A 21,664-nucleotide genomic window follows, 5' to 3' on the forward strand; every position below is an offset into this window, starting at 1 on the left:
AGTGCTGTGTGAAGCACTTTGTAAAAAGTGCTTTGACAAATAAATGTTCTTTTAATTAATTAGTTCACAATTCACAAATATGCATAAGGTGCATAAGGTTAAGGTGCAGTATGTTCATAAGGTTCATAAACAGCATCTATATACTGTATTGTGTGCAATAATTCTGAATATCATCTTCGTGGAAACAGATGATGTAACACCATATCTTTAATCTGATTGGCTGATTCATCTAAACTACAGAACAAATCCTCCTTCCTTCTCTTTCAGACTCCACAACGTCTCTTGAGGTAAACATCAGTTTATAACATCAGTTAATAACATCAGTTAATTCTAATCAGTTTATTCAGATTTATTAAATTCAGTTCAGTTTTGATCGGTGATGATGAAGATTACAGCCACCCTCCTCATCCTCTCCTCTGTACTTCATGTCAAAGCCATCCCAGGAAGTAAGTATATTATTTGTTATGATTTAAAATATAGATTTGTAGTTTTAGGGTTATATGCAATATTTTTTATATTGTTATAAATATACATGTATATCATTGTATAAAATAAACATTCATATTAGCATTTATATGAAATATCATCTAGTAAATTGTAGTGAAGTCTCAATGCCATGGAACAGTTCTGTTACACCACAACAATACATACCAGTAAGACTCCCTAATCGGGAGATATGCGACCGTCAGGTCGCATGTAAAAATCGGCCTGATGGTGGCGCTAAATGGGACAGATCCATGTTGATGACATGACTCTAGACATACTGAGTAGATTTTAGGGCAAAATCTGTAGGACAGTGTCTAAAAAAGTGTGGGACAGATCCATGTTGATGACAGTGTAGACCTACTGTGTACCGATTTGCGTGATTTTAGGACAAAATTTGTAGGAGCAGTGTCCAAAAATGTGTTTTGCAAGAATCGGCCTCATGGTGGCACTAGAAGAGGGCCATGTGAGAATTGAGGGGTGGAGGTTGTGGTTTGGCAGGCAAGGAGTGTTTGTGCAAAGTTTGGCATGGATAAGGGCGGAGATATGAGTAGGACAAAAGTGTGACGTGACGTGACGGACAGACAGACAGACAGACAGACAGACAGACAGACAGACAGACAGACAGACAGACAGACAGACAGACAGACAGACAGAGGGATTGACTGGCTGACAGCCGGTGGAGGTTTTGATAATTGCGATCTGACGGTCGCAACTAATACCACACACACACACACACACACACACACACACACACACACACACACACACACACACACACACACACGCGCGCGCGCACACACACACACACACACACACACACACACACACACACACACACACACACACACACACACACACACACACACACACACACATCTTGGTTTACATAGGTTGTGGGGACATTACATAGACTTCCATTCATTTCCTGTGGCCTTACCCTAACCTCTATCCCTAAACCTAACCCCTAACCCTAACCCTAAACCTAACCCTAACCCTAAAACCTAACCCTAACCCTAACCCTAAACCTAACCCTAACCGTTGTGGGGACCTCCAATTCTTCATTACTTGTGGGGACATTTGGTCCCCACAAAGTAATAAAAACCTGTCCACACACACACACGCACGCACGCACGCACGCACGCACACACACACACACACACACACACACACACACACACACACACACACACACACACACACACGTAACTGTTGTTTTGACAACATGAAATAAATCATTCTATATGAATTATCTTCATGATATTATACAAAACATGTACATATATTTTAGTGTAAATAAAATGTTGGACAAGAAGCTATTTTTATATCCAACATTTCACTTTATATTCAATTTTAGACATGACTGTTTAATATGATGATGATGTCATTGTTACTTTAAATCAGTGTGTTGTATGTAATGTAATGATTGTTTTATTTCCAGAGTTCCATGAGCAGATTAAAGTCCTTGGCTGTTCAGACACAGTTAAAGACTCCTATAAAGAGTACATGATGGCACTGGATGGTGAAGTGGTGATGTACGTAGACTTCAACAAAGGGAAGGGGGTGGAGCCTCAGCCTCCATTTGTAGATCATGTGTCCGTCCCAGGAGCTTATGAAAGTGCTTTGGGTCGTCAGGAGTGGTGCAAAACCAGCCTGAACAACATCCGCACTGCCTTCAAGAACCCACCAGTGAAACAAGGTACAGAAACTATTAACACAATACTTATTATCTAAAACTGATGACAAACATTTTTGCCATCAATGAAAATATTAAATATATTTTAAGCATTCTTTTATTAAGTTATGAATAAGAGTAAACATGCATTTGAACAATCTGCTCTGTTATTTGATATTGACCAAAGGGGGGTTGTGTGTGTGTGTGTGTGTGTGTGTGTGTGTGTGTGTGTGTGTGTGTGTGTGTGTGTGTGTGTGTGTGTGTGTGTGTGTGTGTGTGTGTTTGTGTGTGCGTGCGTGTGTTACCATCCAACATGAAAACATGAATGTGATGTGTAGCTGACCCTGGGTCTGTTGGATGATTTCGACCATTAGGTCGCAAGTTACTATGAAAATCCGTCACGCCATGTCCTGTCACACTTTTGGCCCTACGCTTATCTCCACCACCGTTGCCCCATCCATGCCAAACTTGGATGGCAAATCACAACCTCCACCCCTGATTTCTCACATGGCCCTCTTCTAGCGCCACAATCAGACCATCTAAAGTCATGTCATCAACATGGATCAGTCCCATTTCCCATATTCCCTCCAGATTGGCTACCATTGCCTTCTAAAGTCTGTGTATGCGATCTGACAGTCGCTTATCTCCCGATTAGGGAGTCTTACTGGTGTACTGTAATATCTTACAATAAATGCATCTCTGTGTGTGTGGGTGTGTGCGTGTGCGTATGTATGTAATCTGCGTATCTCGAGAACCGTTCGTCCCACCGGCTTCAGATTCGGCATGCACGTTCCCTGCCGTGGCGCGGAATGCCGTGCCCGGCCTCGACCCGACACGACGCGCGGTTTTCCCGAACCGGCACTAAATGTTTGGAATCACCGTATGCGGAGCTGATTGTTGACATCAGGCTGTTTCTGAGGAAACCGGCACAAGCGCTGACTCATTGTGACATCACTTCTTAAAAGACTCTGACATCACGTAAGCCACATGAGTCAACAAAAAATGCCATGGTTACGTATTGAATGTCATCAGTATGACATGTTCTGATGTCACAGATCTAGCTGCTGACATCTGCGCATTCTGCTTAAAGAAGAAACAAACAAAAAGCAACAGAGATATTCATATATGGGCATAAAAGGACAGATACAGACAGATACAGAGATCTCCATATATGGGCATGAAAGGGAAACAGACAGACAGATATAGAGATCTCCATATATGGGTATTTGGAAGGATTTAGTTTTCAGGGCATGGCTACTTCGGCCAGAAAGTATGAGAGGAGTTCCGGGTTGATTTTGTGATGACATGGAGTTATGGTTTTATTTCTAAATAATAAACAGAGAAAATACAATACATAATTAGATACATTATTACATCCAAACAATTCAGGTTACATTAAAACAAGGTTGAACATTCAGTCAAATATTACATTAATCCATAAAATACAACATAGGCAGAATTATCAACAACTCACAACTTACTGATCATAATAATGGGCCACCAGGGGGTGGGGTTGCTGTCCAGTGTGAACTTTTGTACAGCCACCCCAAATCTGCAAAGATTTAAACAAAAAAAAAGTCACACTGGGATAGGGCCTCCCCATGAGGAACAGACTGGTACGGGGGGGGGGGGGGGGGGGGCTCAGGTGGTGACAGGGTAGGAGGTTTGGCGGCTGGAGGTGACTGAGGAGGAGGAGGCACCAGAGGAGTCCTGGGCACCAGAGGCGAGGCAGGAGGTGGTGGAGACTTAGGATGCCGTAGGAGGAGGATGGAGGCCGTAGGAGGAGGAAACTTCAGGAGGCCATAGGAGGAGGATACTTCAGGAGGCTGTAGGAGGAGGAGACTTCAGGAGGCTGTAGGAGGAGGAGACTTCAGGAGGCTGTAGGAGGAGGAGACTTCAGGAGGCTGTAGGAGGAGGAGACTTCAGGAGGCTGTAGGAGGAGGAGACTTCAGGAGGCCGTAGGAGTTGATTTGGGTGGTAGCAGGTGAGGGGTGGAGGCGTGGAGCTGATCATAATAATGGGCCAGTGGGTGGGGTTGCTGTCCAGTGTGAACTTTTGTACAATGGGCATAAAATGGACGCAGACAGACAGATAAACATATCTCCAAATATGGGCATAAATGTAGACAAAGGCAAACATGTGGTCAAAACGGGTCTTATGACAACAGGTATAATGGGGTTTGCATTAAAGGGTAGGGCATTCACAGAGATCTCCATATATGGGCATAAAATGGATGCCCGTATGCGGAGCTGATGTCTGACAACAGAGTTTTCCGGAACCCGGCACTGTGTCTGTAGAGATCTCCATATACTGTAGTGTATGGGCATAAATGGACACAGGCAAACAGCCTACTCGTTCCCGAGTAGGCCGGTCCCCAACTCAGCCGGCCGAGCTTCTAGTATTGTATAAATATGTATTTTGTATATTGTGTCTCTCCAGTTGAACCAGACAGCCGGCTCTACACCAAGCGCCATGTTGAAGTGGGTGTGTCCAACGTCCTGGTGTGTCATGTGACTGGTTTCTATCCTGCTCCAGTGAGCGTCACATGGACCAGGAACAACCTCAACATGACTGATGACATCACAGACACCGTCCCACAGCTCAACCAGGATGGAACCTTCAACCAGTTCTCCAGACTGAAGTTCACTCCAGAGCAGGGAGACGTCTACAGCTGTACAGTCAACCACCAATCACTGAGCAGCCCTGAGACCAGATGGTTGGGTAAGAACTGTTTTGATCAATACTGTTTATAGATACATTTTATAAACATATACTGTCCTGTCTAGCTGATTCATAAAGATTCGGCACTTGGTGAAACATTTTCGATTTTTGGCATGGGTTGGTTGTTATGGTTATAGGGTTTACACAAAACATTGCAGATTTTGCCCTAGTGGTCTGTTTGCAGAAACTCCAATATTAGACGGGTTAGTATACAGTATATGGTTGAATCCCAACTATTTGATACAAAAGATTTGTCAATGGATTCTGTTACTATTGGGCTTCCGCAATGGCTGCAGGCAGCTTACAAGGACTATATCTCATTAAACCTTGTGGGGAACGGGAAGCACAACACACTGACTCAGTACAGTAGTAGTAAGACACCTGACCTCAGGGTGCCATGTGACCTCGCCCTAAGGTCGCGCCAATTATTGGCCATCTGGCCAGTGATGTATATGGGACCAGTTACTCATATATGGAGACCCCTGCATGATAGTCAACAATGTTATGTCAAAACATGCCCATATATGGGCATTACCAAATATGGGCATTCCCAGATGTGTCCTTAATATTGATAACATAATATCCTTAATATTGTCCTTAATATTGATAATATAGGAATCTCCATATATATGGGTATAAAATGTATGTTAATTAGTAAAGCCAAGCAGGGCCTTGGCGAGTTAGGGCCTGGGTTTGATGCCTGGGATCTCCATATATGGGCATAAGGGGTCCTTTATTAATATAATATATATACATATATGGACTTAATATTAATGGAAGGTATGTAAATGTGAATCAGAGTAAAGCAGGCTTTTGGGCCAGTTAACCCTTAGATGCATAAGTGGGATCAAAAATGACACCAGGGTTGTTATTCTTCAAAATCTTTACAATTAACTAATTTGACGCCCACGTGGTGTCAACGGGCCAATCTCTTTGATGTCTTCGTGTGCCCATTGACGCGTTTGACGCGTTGTACAGTAAACTATACTGTACTGTAGCTACTGTAGGGGAAAGCGGGGTAAACTGAGACACCGGGTAAACTGAGACACTCCATTTATCTTGGCAATGGAACACATTTGTGGTCATGTCATGTGACCATTATATTTTCAAGCGCCTTGAATTTCCCACTTGCCATGAAGATAGTACACACCTGATAGTGCTGTAGAAAACGTGCTTTTTTCACAAAAAAATGTTTTTTGCATGTAAAAGTAAATTTTCTTGCTGTCAACATAATCAGCTGTTGTGTCAAAGCAAATTGATGCAGGGAGAACATTTTATATCATACATGTTGATGAACTACCAACTTATAAATCCATGTGATAGATGCTAGCTGAAGATTACCCTGAATTGATAAAAGATATCCCTTTTCCCAAAATGTGGCTGTGGGGTAAAGTGAGACAATTGCTTCGGGGTAAAGTGAGACACTATCTCACATTATCCCAACATGATAGACAGGGAGAAAGCTGTAAAAAACCTGATTAAAGTGTGTACCAAACCTTTCTCAGTTGATTCTTATGTATTTTGCACTGTAGAATCCATTTCTGATATATATTTCTTTGTATTGTGCATAATTAATGAGTTAATTAGCATATTTGACTAAATTTGACTAAATATGATAATTATCTCATTGGTTATGCTCAATACAACAATATACTTTGCAGAAATGCATTCTACAGGGAAAATTACATAAGGATCAACTGAGGAAAGTTTGGTAAACACTTCTATAACATTTTTATATGCTTTTTAGTTTTTTCTTTCTGCCTATGTATTACATTATTTGACACATGGATGAAAATGACAGGACAAACCCTATTGAAAGAATGTCTGCTATGTACATTTTTGTATTGTGCATATTTAACCTGGTTAACCGGGTTTTTGTGTTTTTATGGTAGTTTTTTTTTAACAATTTGTTTATTTAGTTTTTTTTTTTTTTTTTGACATACATTACAACATTTACTTGACAATAACACGACTACTAACAGACAAAACAAGAAAAGAAAAGGAAAAGAAAAGAGAATACAACACCATACAAAAAAAAAAATACTTGACATTAACACAACACATAAAATTATTAGATAATTATAATACAAAGAGCCTTAACAATAACTCCCAGAGTCCCATGCCATAAGGCCGGATAAGTGACTGTAAAAAAGTGAGTGGATCACTTTACCCCGTTGATTTCTCTGGTCTGTCTCAGTTTACCCCGGTGCTGGGGTAAACTGAGACACAAGACCACTTTTTTTTAAAAACAATCATATTTTCACTGCCTTTTGTCTTGAATACATTCTGATAACTTCCATTGTTAGGAAACATCCCAAATTACTGGTAAATTTGTAAATTTTTACTGACATATCTTTTAGTTCGCCTGTAAATGTAAAAAGTGTCTCAGTTTACCCCGCTCTCCCCTACTTGGCTACCGCGGTGATGAAACAAACTCCATTTCCCAAAATGCAGCGCGAAAATCACGTGACCAGGAAGTGCTGTCTGCCTTGTTCACTGCCCTGTAAAGCTGCTGCACAAACATGCAGTTTTCTCTGGATCTTTTCTTTTTTTTTTTTTTTTTTACGTTCAAACCGCGGCCTTCTCTACCGGCCGTCACACAAACGCTGTGGTAAATGGTAAAATGGTAAATGGTGCATTTATATAGCGCTTTTAATCCAAAGCGCTTTACATAGATTGTGCATTACATTCACCCATTCACAAACACATTCATACACCGGTGGCGGAGGAAGCCATGCAAGGCACCAACCTACTCACCGGAGGCAATTAGGGGTTCAGAGTCTTGCCCAAGGACCCTTCGACATTAACTCAGGGGGAGCCCGGATTCGAACTGGGAACCCTTCGGGATTTATACCCTTCGTGCTCTAATACCAGTTTCTCTACCCCTGAGCTATGCCACCCCTATGGCGCAGGATTGTTAAAAACCGGTCCTGACTGAAAGAAAAGGGACACGCGAAATAAACAGGACATGTTTGGATTACATTTACTCGGATTAGGCTACTTCTTTCGCCAGGACAAAGATATTTAATTAATGAAGATAGCTCATCCTCATTGGATCCACTAGAGTGCGACATGGTACACAAATCCTACAAATTGACTCCTAAGTGGGCGCCGGCTCTGACTGCAAATCTCGCGCACGTCCTGTTTACTGGTGCTATAGATCCCGCGAGAATGTGTTGCTGGGACAGCTAAAGAGCAATAATAAAGTTGATTTTCTCCTTTGTTGTGTCGATGAAAAAAGCCACTTTAGTATGACAATTTTGTTAATATTATGTGGCTTGTGATGATCTGGTCCAATATTTAGTTCAGTGAGCATAGGGCTGGGCATAGCTTCCGAACTATTATTTTGATCTGTGTTCACGTTAGCTCTCTCATTGTAAATGAATAGACTCCAACCTGCTTCCGCCTCCTAAAAAGGTGTCCCCCCTACGTCATGCAGAAACGGGAAGTACGGGTCTTTTGCACCCTCTTGCTATCGCCCTCTTGGGCCAGGACCTCAAAGGTAGGCAACATGGCGGGTTACCATGGGCACCAGCAAACTAAGGCTTGCATTCATCGTGGGCATCCGCTGTGTTAAAAGTGTTAATATTTTCATATTCCTCATAAAACATGTTTGTGACATGAGGCTATTTGCATTTTTATTTTATCTTTCATTAATTTTAAGAAATTGCAGTTTTTGTATCACTACCCCACTCTTCCATGAATGGGGTAAAAAATTACCCCAATTGAAATCAATACGTTTTTGCAATAAACTACTTTATGTGCTCTCACACATAACTCTGCCATACTTTTGCCTTGCAACGTGATTTCAACTTTAAAACGCTCACACGACTTGGGCCTTTTTTCCGCCAATAGGGAAAAGCTGTAATTGTTTAAGCCGCGCCCCCTCTGTTTACTAAACACGTGCAGCAGCTGTCACACTTTGCTGTCACACTTTGCTCTCACACATAACTCTGGCATACTTTTGCGTAGCAACGTGATTTCAACTTTAAAACTCTCACACAACTTCTTTCCAATCTTTCCAGCCAATAGGGACGAGCTGTAATTGTTGAAGCCTGTCCCCCTGTCTTCCTATTGGCTGGGCTTTAAACAGGCAAAACTCCAGTTCGCAGCATGGTACCGTTTCGAAACTTGGTGTCTGGACTTAGACCACCACTAGGATTAAAAAGGAAGGATATCACACTGGGCGTGTCCCAGCGTGGTTTTTGATTGATTGAAGGCTTTATTAGAAGTTTGCATAGGAAAATGTACAGATTCATGACGGTACAGTTCACTGGTACAAGGTCTACTAAAAGGAGATCCATGAAAAGACTAAGCTTATTTCAACAGGAAACCATTAAAGTATCTCATATAACATTGAATGACAGACAAATAGAACACAGTACTATGCAGTAGATATGTAAAGAAAAAAAGAAAACAGTAGGTCTATACAATCAGTAAGTACAGTATATACAATATATACAAGGAAGGGGCAGGTAACAGTAAGTCTAAACAATCAGTATGTACAGTATATACAAGGAAGGGGCAGGGAGGGTAGGGTTGGGCTAGGTTTTTACCAGTTGTGAACGGCTGCTGCCTGTAAGTGGTTTTTTAGGGCAATTTTAAAGGATGCTAGTGATCCACACTCCTTTATGGCCTTCGGTAAGGCATTCCACATATTTGTGGTGTAGCAGAAGAACGAGTTCGACCCTTTCTTTGAGTTGACTCTGGGTTGAACGTGATCTGTGGCGCTGCCTCTGGTGTTGTAATTATGGACATCCTTAACGTTTATAAAGTATTTTGACAGGTACTTGGGTATCATAGTGGTGTAGTGTATCTTGTACACCAGGCCCATTGCAAGTTGCTGTACTCTGTCATCTACTCTGAGCCACCCCACTCTTAACTGGTGAGTAGCGGTGAGGTGAGTCTGATTGGGAAGGTTAAGCAGGACCCTAATTAGTTTATTTTGGCCTGTTTGGAGTTTAGTTTTTAGGGCTTGTGGGGCGTCACGATACCATACGTGGACTCCATAGTCAAAGAGGGGCTGGATTATTGCACCAGCTATGGTCTTCAGTGTGTTGAAGTTGACCATTGGGGCGATCCTCTGTAGGAAACGAGTTTGTTGGTTGGTTTTTTGTATTACTTTTGAAGTCATCTTTTCGCTGGAAAGATTAGCTTCAAGGATACATCCTAAGTAGGAGATTTCGTTTTTTCGTGTTATGACCTTGTCACCCACTTTGATTGTGAAGTTCTCTACCTTTTTGAGGTTATGATTTGATCCAAAGAGGATGGACTCGGTTTTGCCCAGGTGAATTGATAATTTGTTGTCGTTAAGCCATGTGCAGATCTTACTCAGTTCAGAGTTAAGTGTCTTTTCAACCTGCAAGTGGTCCTTGCCCGAGACTAGGAGAGCCGAGTCATCCGCGAACAGGAACAGGTTGCAGTCGCAAGCAGATGCCATGTCGTTCACGTATATTAGGAACAACAGAGGTCCCAGTATGCTACCTTGGGGAACTCCACAGCTTACTGGGAGGGGGGGGGACAGGATACCGTTAATCTCCACCACCTGTTCCCTCCCCACCAGGTAAGATTGCATCCAGCTCACTGCTGCGCTGTCAAGAACGATGGCTTTTAGTTTCTCAATCAGAATAGAATGATCCACGGTGTCAAATGCCTTCTGGAGGTCCATCATGACCATGCCACTGCCCTTATCCGCTTCGCGTTTGATTTGGTCAGTACCGGGTATTGCACTTGCGCAGTGTTAACAGGAACTGCCATGGTGGAGTGTTCCAGCAGAGGCACTAGATAAAAAAGATCATGATCCGTTCTCAGTAGAGAGAGGTGTGTGTTTGTTTGTTTTGTTCTCTCTCCACTCATCACCTAAACAGCTGCAGGTTTTTTTTTTTTTTAAAGGACCCCAATTGACCAGTCGCTATGCCCCTCCTAAACCCGTGCTTGCCCAATGCCACGTTAGCGACATGTTACTAAGGCGGGTGCCTTGGCAAGCTGCCATGGCGGCGTGCAGAGGAGGAGAAGCCAGCTGTCAATCCCATGTTAAACCTGCCACAAACGCACGTCCAGGAAGAAAACAATAGCCTATACTAAAGTCAGATTAACATACAGTACACAAGTGTTACCAGTGATATTTTCTCATGAAGTGCTCCTAAATTATTCCCGTGGGTTTGTGTGGGTCAGTGCAATCCGTTCTGTTTTTGTTTCAGTGTTTGTGACACGGAAGCGAGTGGATGGGACGTTCGCGAACGAATCGAGTCTTTTGAACGACTCTTTGAAATGAACGATATGATTCGGTTCACAGTAGGGAGCCGTTCCTTTCTAATGAAAAGTGGTGGGAAAAGTACTACATTTCTTTACGTAGATAAACCTATCAATACTGCAATCAAGTTTGGAATGTTATTAATGTACTTGAGTAAAAGTAAAATAGTATTGGTATCAAAATGTACTTAAAGTACCAATATTAGAACGTACTCATGCAGAATGTCCTGTTTCACAGGTATTCCAATGAGTAAAATGTAGAAAAATCATTTGCAAATAGCCGATCTACAAGCTCACAATGAATCGCAATGTGACACATTGTGAGCTTGTAGGTCACCTATTTTCAAATGCCAGAAATGTATCCAATGGCCAAAATGTATAGGCCTATTTGGGTGGAAGTGATTTGCAATCATAATCAAAATCTACAAAGTAACCAGTAACTAAAATGAGCAGTCTTTTGAACGGCTCTTTGAAAGGACGGATCTCAGAGATCCGGCTCACTTCAAAGAACCATAAATCCCATCTCTATCTAGCAGCCAGACTAGCGGTACACCGATGCGCGCCGGCATGGCAGCTTGCCAAGTCAGCTGCGGTTAGTAACCTGTTGCTAACTTGGCATTGGACAAGGACGGCTTTAGGAGGGGCATAGCGACTGGTCAATTGAAACAAGCCCAAGGCTCTTTGGAGGTGTTTATCCTTTTAGTTGACCTTGTACCAGCTGTTATGAAACTACCTTTTCCTATGCAAACTTCTAAGGCCTAACAAAAAATACTTTGGTTTCCGGTTGGCGACCGACCCTATTAAATACGTGCGACCCAGATGATTTTATTGGCATTTGGAGTGAAAATAAAAAAATAAATAAAATTAAGTCAAAATCCGACCGAGTCGATCAAAAACGTCTTACAAAAAAAATATTTGGTGCGACCACATTCGCGAAGTTTAATCAAAGTTTTCTTTCGTCTAAAATATCATGTGCGCAAATGTTTTGTTGAGCGGTGGCCTGCTCGCCGCTCCTGTATTTGGCTTTCCCTATCTGTTCCTGGGTGGTGGCGTGTCTGTCGCCTGACGCACGTCATGTCATCTAGGCTGCGTTGAGCAGCAGTGAGAAGAGGAGCGCTTTTGTTCTCTTCTTGGCTCCGTCCGGTTTGTCAGTGCAGTAGTGGTGAAGGTGGATGGGGGATATGGTCATTTTATTTTTGAACAAATCAAGCGCTCGCTTTCTCGCCTGTGACGTCAACACCCATGCTTGACTGAGTTGACTCTGTCCACTGTCCAGTGCAGCTGAGCGGAGCGCTCAGCAGCCGGAGAGCTCAAACGGAGGACATGTGGTGTAGTTGTGGATTGGACTTTTTAATTCGCTTGTATCGCGATGCGGTCGCTATTCTGCATCGATGCGGTGACGTGACATAATCGACTATAGCCTACGTTTGTTGATTTTCCTCAACAGTGATGCGATAGTTTTGCTACATGCTAACGCTAAATTAGCTCTGGTCCATAGCGTTAGTGGAGAACTCCACACACTATGGACCAGAGCAGAGCTAACGCTAAATCAACGCTATCATGCCGTTCCATCTGCCTCAGAACAGAGATTTCTCGCATTTATTTTAAGATGAGGCAGAGAGAGGGTGAGAGAAAAATGAGGCAGTCACAGTCATCTGTGGTTTTACAACACTGTTTCCCAAGCACTGGGTTGGGACCCATTTGTGGGTTGCTAAAATATTTTTATGGGTCCCTTAATGTTTGGTTTCCTACATTTAGTTTTGTATCATTTAAAAACATTCAAAAAACATTCTCCCCCAAAAAGAATAACATTTCATGAATAAATAAAATAAAAATCTAAGAAATTATCTTAGAAAACTGGCCTATTTAAGAAGTAAGAAAATAGCCGATCTACAAGCTCACAGCGTGCATTGTGTCTCTGTCTATGCCTGTCTATTAAAGACAAGTCCCTAAATATTATAGGTTATTCCTATAACTATATCTGTAGGCTATATTATATTTATAATTTTCTTCATTATATCTAGATAGATCAATTGGTAGGCAACAAGTCCAATTTTGCTGCATGTATTGTATATGAGTAAGTCACTGTTTTACCCAGTTAGAATTGTGCAAATTCACCCTACCGACCCAAAAAATGTCAAAAAACACACGCACCTCAGGGCTAAATATTTAGCCCTGAGATGCGAGGAGGAAGCCTCGGAATCGGAGCCTTCGTCTCATGCATCTGCCCCTCAGTCAGCATTTGACCGATTGTTTGCAGCCCAATGTAACGTGCACTTGGCCACCGCCAAACAAGCTCAGAACAAAAAGGAGGAGTTGTTTAACGACGTACTAAACTTACTACGAGAGAGACAAGTCGGCTTCTCGGTCCCAGAGACGACGACCTGCGGATCCCATCTACCCATCTATCCCATCTCCCATCTGTTCAGACACTATTTTGTAAGTGCAGTGTACATGAACCATTTAATGATTTAGAAATTGGTAACTCAGGAAAACAGAATATATTAAAAAAGAAGCATATCGATCATTGCCATAGGGAAAAAAAAAAAAATACCTACCCATCCTTCCCATGAGGAAATAAAATAAAATTCCTTGCTACCCATCATGCCCACAAAAAAATAAAAATAAAAAATAAAATAAAATAAATTCCCTACCTACTCAGCCCTAAAATGACAGCCAACCAGAAACCAAAGTTTTTTTTTTAGGCCTAATAAAGTTTTAAATCAATCAATTGTGGGAAATAATTGGTCTTCAGAGGGATGCCTTTATATAATCCTGTACTTTGAAGTATATGTCTTAGAACTTGTACTGTGTGCCGTACTTGTAGTCAGACTAATGTATGGTGCAAAAAATTCAACAGACCGCACAATTTAATTTATTTATAAGCACTTACACAAAATATCAGTAAAACAGCAGTAGATGAGAATCCGATGGATTTCTATAACTTATATTTATTCAGGATATGCAACACACAGTTGTGCCTAATAGGGCACCAAATAAGCCTACTTTTTTGTGGCATAAGAACATTTAAAGGAGTAGTTCACCCCCCAAAATGACTTTTTTTTTTCTATTGATTACTCATGCCATGGAGAGTAGAGTTCAATAATATTTTTTGGTTTTTGTCACATTCCTCTCTAGTCTCCATGGCGTGAGTAATCAATAGATAAAAAGTCATTTTGGGGGTGAACTACTCCTTTAATTTGAGCAAAGAGCAAGTCCACAGCAGGCACTTAAAGTAGGACAAAGTAGCACTTAAAGTGCGGGCCAGATTGTACTTGTGCAATACCCCCCTACCACGACTGGGACACGCCCAGTGTGATATCCTTCCTTTTTAATCCTAGGACCACCATAGGGATGAGCTGTAATTGTTGAAGCCCGCCCCTTCTTACAAGTCTGTTGTTTTCCGCCCGCCCTGACGGTCGCTTCTCGTCCTTAGGGCGTCTTACTGGTAATAGTAGTAATAGTAGTAATAGTAGTAGTAATAGTAGTAATAAAAGTTGCGACTGTAGGACGCAAGTTTAGTATGTGAACGGTCACAGCTTGTCCGCATGTATCTGTCACGCCTGACAATGTGGTTCTATGGGTTTGTCGCTCTGACATCATGCTTTGATGTCACTGTGATTGTCAGGGGAACCACTCTAACAGAATGGGTTTGCTGCTCTGACATCATGCTCTGGCTTCACTGTGATGTCACACTAACATAATCCCTTTTATGCCCATACATGGAGTTCCCTGATGTCATCAATATTAAGCCCATATCTAACAGGACTTCATATGGGAATACCCATATATGGAGACCACATCGGCCACATACCACACTAACGGAATCCATATATGGCCAAGACAGATGGCCAAGAGAGCCCATATCTGTTTGGCTGGTTCTACAGACAAGGATCTCCGTGTATGGGCATAAAAGAGATTCTGTTAGTGTGACATCACAGTGAAGCCAGAGCGTGATGTCAGAGATGTCAAAAATGAAGAAAAAAAAAGTTTTTGAAAAAAAGGTTAAAAAAAAATTTTTTTTGACAAAAAGAAATGGCTGCCAACTCGGGAAACTTGGGCGGTGGCGGCAAATGAGTTATTATTATTATTATATTTTTACACACAATCCAGGAGCATTGACAGGCCTGACGCACACACACAATCCAGGCCATTGACAGGCCTGACAAGGCTCGGCTGACACAAACAGTACGTCGTCAATTCACCATACAGTAACGGAGGAGGGGAGCGCACTTTTTATGATCTACTGTATATACCAGTTTGCTTGTTTCTCTCGCATAAATCTGGCAACACTCTTCCTTCCACTGTCCACAGTGTTGCTAATGGCCAGTGCTTAATTTGTGCCGGAACAAGCCGGATCTTGTTCTGGTACCTCGCTTTTACGGACCGGGACCTATTTGATTGGATCCGCCACCTATTCGATTTGGAATCAAGGATCCGGGACCTTCCCTGCACAAAAAGAACAGATCTACAAGCTATCAACGCATATCAACCAGAGATGCAATAGCCTATGGCTTGTAGGTCTGTCATTTTTAGAACGCGCAGCAACTTGCGCACAGTTATGATGCGCTGCGCTGCGCTGCGCTGTGCTGAAGGCTGTCAAACGGCCGGGAGCCGTGAGGGGGACTTACATGTGTAGATCATGCGACGTTTACATTTAAAAAGCAATCGATTGCTTTAAATCTGGAGCGGAGCGTGGACAATAAAAGCACGGTTTTGTGCACGTTATGATAAAGCATTTGCATATCACCCGCAGCACATTCAAGTAGAGTCCTGCATCGGGAGCACACTCCCGCGGGACCTGCAGGACCCGTCGCCATATGTTGCGGCGCGGGCGATATTTTAATCACCACGGGAGGATGCGGTCAAAATAACATCGACGGGCGCCGCAAAATCCCGCACTCTCCCGCACTAAGCTTATATCTATACTTTAGCAAGATGTGAATATGTAGAGAATGTAATTTCCCCTGCTGAGCGCCTGAGGACAACGCATACAGCACGTGGACTATCTCTCTCTCTCTCTCTCTCTCTCTCTCTCTCTCTCTCGCGCTCTAACTCCCCCTCCCTCCCTCTCTCGTCTGTTAACGGCTAACCGGTGGGCAGATATTTGCGGCGGCATTGTCGCTCACTATTTAGCCTAAATAACAACTATTTATTATAATATAGTCCCATCGCCTATGTCCCATCGCAATATAAACACTTTACCTCTGTTAACAACCTCACAAATGCTCCTCTCTCGCGCACTAGTCCTGTTGGTTTTGGATCTCAATGGATAAGATGCATTGCAAACGTCAACGTGCCTTCTTTAGCAAGTCAAGATGTGAATAGAGAACGCAATTCCCCCTGCTGAGGACAACGCACCCACATTGATACAGTACGTGGACTGGAGTCTCTCTTTCTCTCCGCCAAATTCTCCGTCACTCGCCCTCTCCCCCTCTCTCTCTTTCTCTCATTTGTTCTCACGCCACCGTCACTCACAAATATGCTCCTCGCATCGCGCAGACGGCACACTTTTTTGTTTGGTAATGGTTTTGGATCTCATTTCAATTGTGCCTTCTTGGGAGGGAGGCTGTTGGACGTGCTGCGGTACGTGCGCCGCGGGAGTCCGCAGGTCTAAATTCACATCATTTGTTTGTCGCGGGTGGGAGCGGCGAAGAGGAATTGTCTGCGGGCGGTCAAAAATGAAATCATTGTGGCGGCGGGCGGGAGTGGTCAGAAATGATGCGGGAGCGGGATCAAAAAATCAGTCCCGTGCAGACCTCTACATTCAAGCCTCAAGCACTGACTGTTGCTGTTAGCCAGTTAGCGTAGCCTAGCCTTCATGTTACTCAAACAAACTGGACGAGCTCTGGTCGTTAACGTTATGTGCTCAGCCTCTCCCCTGTTAATAAATAAAACTACACTTTGACGTGTACTCACCGAAACAGACTGTTTTAGGGTCGATTCACACTCTAATAAAGAGCCTAACTAATTTCGGTTCGGCACTAGGCAAACCCGGTTCAGGGGGGGCGTCAACCGACTAAACTCGGCTCCTCGGTGCAACCGAAATGTTGAGACCTCCCGACTTAATTTCGGTACTCAGCGGTGTCTTCTCATTCATTCAGCCCGGCTTCACGTTCATATTCTCGGCTGTGAATCCAAGGAAACAGCGGTCGTTTGGGAGGGAGACACGCCGACTTCCAAATGATTGTGGACGCCGTGTATTGAGTGTTTCCAGTCTGTGAATACAGACTGGGTCTCGCTCCGGCTGGAGAGTGATGGCAGGCAGGCGACACACACACACACACACACACACACACACACACACACACACACACACACACACACTCGCCGACCGTTTTAAAGAGAAAAGAAAAGCAAGACACAACTTTGCTAATGTTCCGTGTTGATAGGTTTTCCACGACGAGTTGTGACTGCGTGATGATATGCATGCAGCAAGAGAGGCGGCCGCGGCACGTCTATAATGTGAGCTTGTAGATTCAATGTTTTCGACAGAGTTCGAGCGTTTGTGAGAGTGAGTGAGAGAGAGAGAAGACTAAGAGACCTATGGAAGAGACCCTGTGTCCCTGTCACTGGCGCTGCTGCCTGCTGCTGCTACTCAATGGACTTCCAGTCATTCAGCTTGCAGCGCGAGGGCCAGTCAGATATGTATCCGCCCTGCAACGCTCATGTATCGGCCACTAACGTTGTCATGCCATGGACCTCCAATATTTACAAGTGACTTCGGCACTAGCCGTTAAGAAAGTATGGACAAACTCCCCCCGAACCTAAATAATTTCGGGTCGGGGAGCCCTCCCGAACCGAAATTAGTTAGGCTCTTTATTAGAGTGTGAAACGACCCTTAGGGAGCTGAAAGCCCACTATACTGTACTTAGTGGGAACACCCAGCTAGAGCCCCCCACCTCACGTCTAAAATACACTTTTTAGCCAGAATCCAGAAAAGAAAATATTTATTATTTAAGGATAATATAGGCAGGGGTCTTCAACAGGGGGTTGCTCAGAGTCCTCAGAATTAGGGGGTCTATCTACAGGTGTCTATCCTTGTGTGATAGGACCCTTTTATTAACTTTACTACTGACTTAAACCCCTATCCCTTTATTCTGAGGGGTAGAGTAGGGTGTAGGGGAAAGAGCAGACCATACAGAGCATGGGGTAAAATTACTGACAGTTTAAATGTCTGGTAAATGCACTGATCACAGCTGTCCAATAAAGTTTGTATGACTGATTGGAGACGTATTTTTCCAATAAATTGGATTCTGTTCTAAAAGGAGCTGGCTAAACAGATGTCGTACATCTATTTTCTTTTGCGGGTTAAAAAGTAATATAACTTAATATAGGCCTATTATAGATGGAATGATTATAGATTCTGCAATAATGTTATACTTGGTGTATTCGGAAAATGTGCACCGGGTGTGCGTGCACGCGTGCATGTGGGTGCATGTGCGCGTGTGCACACAAAACCCAGGATCCCCCACCTTTTCATTGACAAATTAAGCACTGCTAATGGCTAACGCTAGCTCCGGTAGAACTGTTTGTTTTAAACTCTATAAAGGGAACTAAAAATGCTATCCTTCTTAGATCAACATCAAGTGTTGTCCCTATACTCCCATGGACTTTGTTTGGAATTATCGTTTGTTGTTCTTGTTTTTGGAACAACGTTTAACAGCAACGTGAGACGTACGTGGGTAAGCACACACACACACACGCACACACACACGCACGCACGCACACACACACACGCTCCTCACTCCACAGGCCTGGCCTCAGTGACCTAGTATGAAGGAATGGCACTCTCTGCTGGACAAAATATTTAATTACTCTAGCAAATCCAGTCCACACAGCTCACAGCGTTGTGCATAGCTTTTTATTTATTTATTTTCATATCGGCGGGAAATTTCACCGATACGATATAAACTGATATGCCCAAATAAGGCCATATCGGCGCCGATATATCGGCGGCCGATATATCGGTCGGACACTAGTACTGACGGACAAGCTACGACATTTCTCATGGTATACTGCGTCATTCGGTCGCAATAAGCCAAAAACTGGCATTTATTTAGAAAAGAAGGGAGACAGCAAAATAGGCAAAACTTAAAGGTTCACTTTCAAAAGGTAAGTACTTTCAGCTGGTAGGTCACCAGGTAGTCCCCCCAGGAATCCGCGGAGAAAAATTCTTGATTCCGCGGAGAACAATCCTGATTCTGCAGAATTCTGTGGTGAACAATTCTTGATTCCGCGGACATTAAAAAACAACCTAAAATGACCAGTTATCAAGCTAACAATGATATAGTTCTAATAATCAAGTAAAACCCTTCATGAAATAGCTACAATTAATTGTAATTAGTGGTTAGAATAATCAAACAATATTAAATCTATTATTTTTTAAATTGTTATTGTTTTTAATAATTACTTTCTGTTGCAAAGACTATATTGTCATGCAAACCCTGCCCATAGTAACCACATTTTAGAGGATAGCCTACCTACTACCTAGTATGGGTGTAATATTTATTTATTCTCTTCTGCATTAGCATTGTTATTGCCAGGACCATAGATGCATAGAGAGGAACTGATAAATGGATTTTTATAGTGTGTTTCTCTTTTAATCATTTGCATGTTGATCAAATGGATGAGCAACTAAATGCTAACTTAAACATAACATGAAGTCCAAAAACCTTGTTAGTAGCAACTGAGTTAAGGTATTTACGGGGGTGTTGATAGAAGGAAGGATTTTTATCATTTGTATGTATACAAATGATGATTCATATGTTGGAAAGAAGAAGCCACTCAAAGGAAAATATTGGACTATAAGATATCAGACTTTGACCACCACTCCTCTGCTGTCTGCATCTATTGACACTTCCTGCTGTACTGATGAGGATCCTGGGACTTCACAATGGGAAAGGATGCTAAACCTGTGATGAACTCAAACATACAATGACTTGCTGCCTCAGTTGTTGATTCATCCAATCAGCAACTATCAGTTTGTGACTGTCTCATCACCCAGTGCCTGCCTGCTACACTGACTTGTTGTTTCATTTAACTGTTGTCAAAGGATGTGAACTGATTAATCCAATCAACAGCCTCAGCTTTCGACTGTCCCATGACTGCTTGTTGAGTAACTTCCTGCTTGTACTTTGGAACTTGGAGGTGTGTCTTGAAGAGGAGTGACTTAATTTCAATAGCCTATATAAACCTGTGTCTTTCTGTATTCTGGAGCACTTACTTTGAATAAACCATGGAAGGAACACCTTTTTACCCTCATGATATCTGGCCTTGCGTCTTTTCCTTTTTAGATAATGTTTGTAATATAAAGGTTCAATTTTCATAGAATAGTTCAGGACACAGTTTCTGTCAGGAACGAAATGTGGGACCGGACCAATACAGCGTCAGTGCAGCGTGATTATGGATCCCACTGGGAAAGATGGATGGAAACGGCATAGAGCGCTCGTTTTCAGTTATTGTCCACGACATTGCAAGCGGCGCGAAGGCCAGCGGAAGAGCGGGCCAGGGCCGCGCGGCCGGCGGAGCGCCGCGCGAGTTACGAAGCCGTGGTGAATGCAATCGTTATATTTATGCTCAGGCCGTAAGGCCTGGGCAAGCGCACAATAAACGCCATGATAATTGGGTTTTGGTGCACCTCGTGCGGTCCAAGTGACTACAACGGAGCGCTCCCTACGTCCGGTTCAGCCAATCACAAGCTTCAAAAATGAGTCCGGGGCGTGGTTATCCATCTTTCCCAGTGGGATCCATAATCACGCGTCAGTGCAACTAGCAGGAGGGAAGCTAAGCTATTCCCCCAGGCTCTGTATGAGGTGGCCACTGGCCAGACCATGTACACATCATTTTATAATAGTAGTAATAACTACTCCCGCCGCTCTGCTGCCACTCGCGACCGTTATTCCGCGGACGTCAGAAAAGTCCGCGAATGGCCGAGAAATCCGCAGGTGGTCGCGAAATTCTGCGATAAATTCCGTGATCGCGGAATCGCGGATTCCTGGGGGGACTAACCAGGGTATGCATGCAGGTATACTCAAGGTAAGTAATCTGGTACTTCAATAGTCAGGGCCAAGGTAGGTACTCAGCAGGTAGGTACTTAAAGGTGATACACCATGAAATTTCACTTTTCCTATTTTAAAACCTTTTTTTGGGGTCCCACTAGCACCTTCTATCCTCCCAAAGTCCCATTTCTGACCGTTGTGTATTTCTCTGGTTTTGAGAAGGCGAAGGTTAAAAGTATCCCACGGGTTCTCAAAACAGGCTATCCAGAAATCCAGATTTGCCTTTTTTGAAGAAAATATATATTAAAAAAAAAAAAATCTAAACTTTTTTGGGGGGGGTGGCGCAGTTCAGGCCAAAGGTGGTACTGCAGCTGAAAATGCTCAGAGCCATTCAAAAATGAGAGAGGCTCTCTATTCAGGAGTAATTTAGCCTCAAACCTTTTGAAAAACGTTTTTTGGGACATAAACAATATGACATAAATAGTTTTTAAATGCATGGTGTATCACCTTTAAGGTGATACTTCGACAGCTC

General features: G+C 43.0%; 1 protein-coding gene across 1 annotated transcript in view; it reads left to right on the plus strand.

Annotated features, from left to right (window-relative positions):
• Positions 1–379: 379 nt before the first annotated feature.
• Positions 380–21,664, plus strand: part of LOC308280925 (H-2 class II histocompatibility antigen, A-Q alpha chain-like) — a gene marked incomplete at both ends in the record, with an annotated part of 48,826 nt that continues 27,541 nt past the window's right edge. The window contains 3 exons of the mRNA XM_080755227.1: positions 380–446; positions 1,925–2,182; positions 4,598–4,879. Of these exons, the coding sequence (XP_080611353.1) occupies positions 380–446; positions 1,925–2,182; positions 4,598–4,879 (607 nt within the window). The remainder of the gene's footprint in view (positions 447–1,924; positions 2,183–4,597; positions 4,880–21,664) is intronic.

Source organism: Nannobrachium achirus (assembly GCF_963921795.1).
Source record: "Nannobrachium achirus genome assembly, contig: SCAFFOLD_261, whole genome shotgun sequence".
In the NCBI taxonomy this organism is placed as follows: domain Eukaryota; kingdom Metazoa; phylum Chordata; class Actinopteri; order Myctophiformes; family Myctophidae; genus Nannobrachium; species Nannobrachium achirus.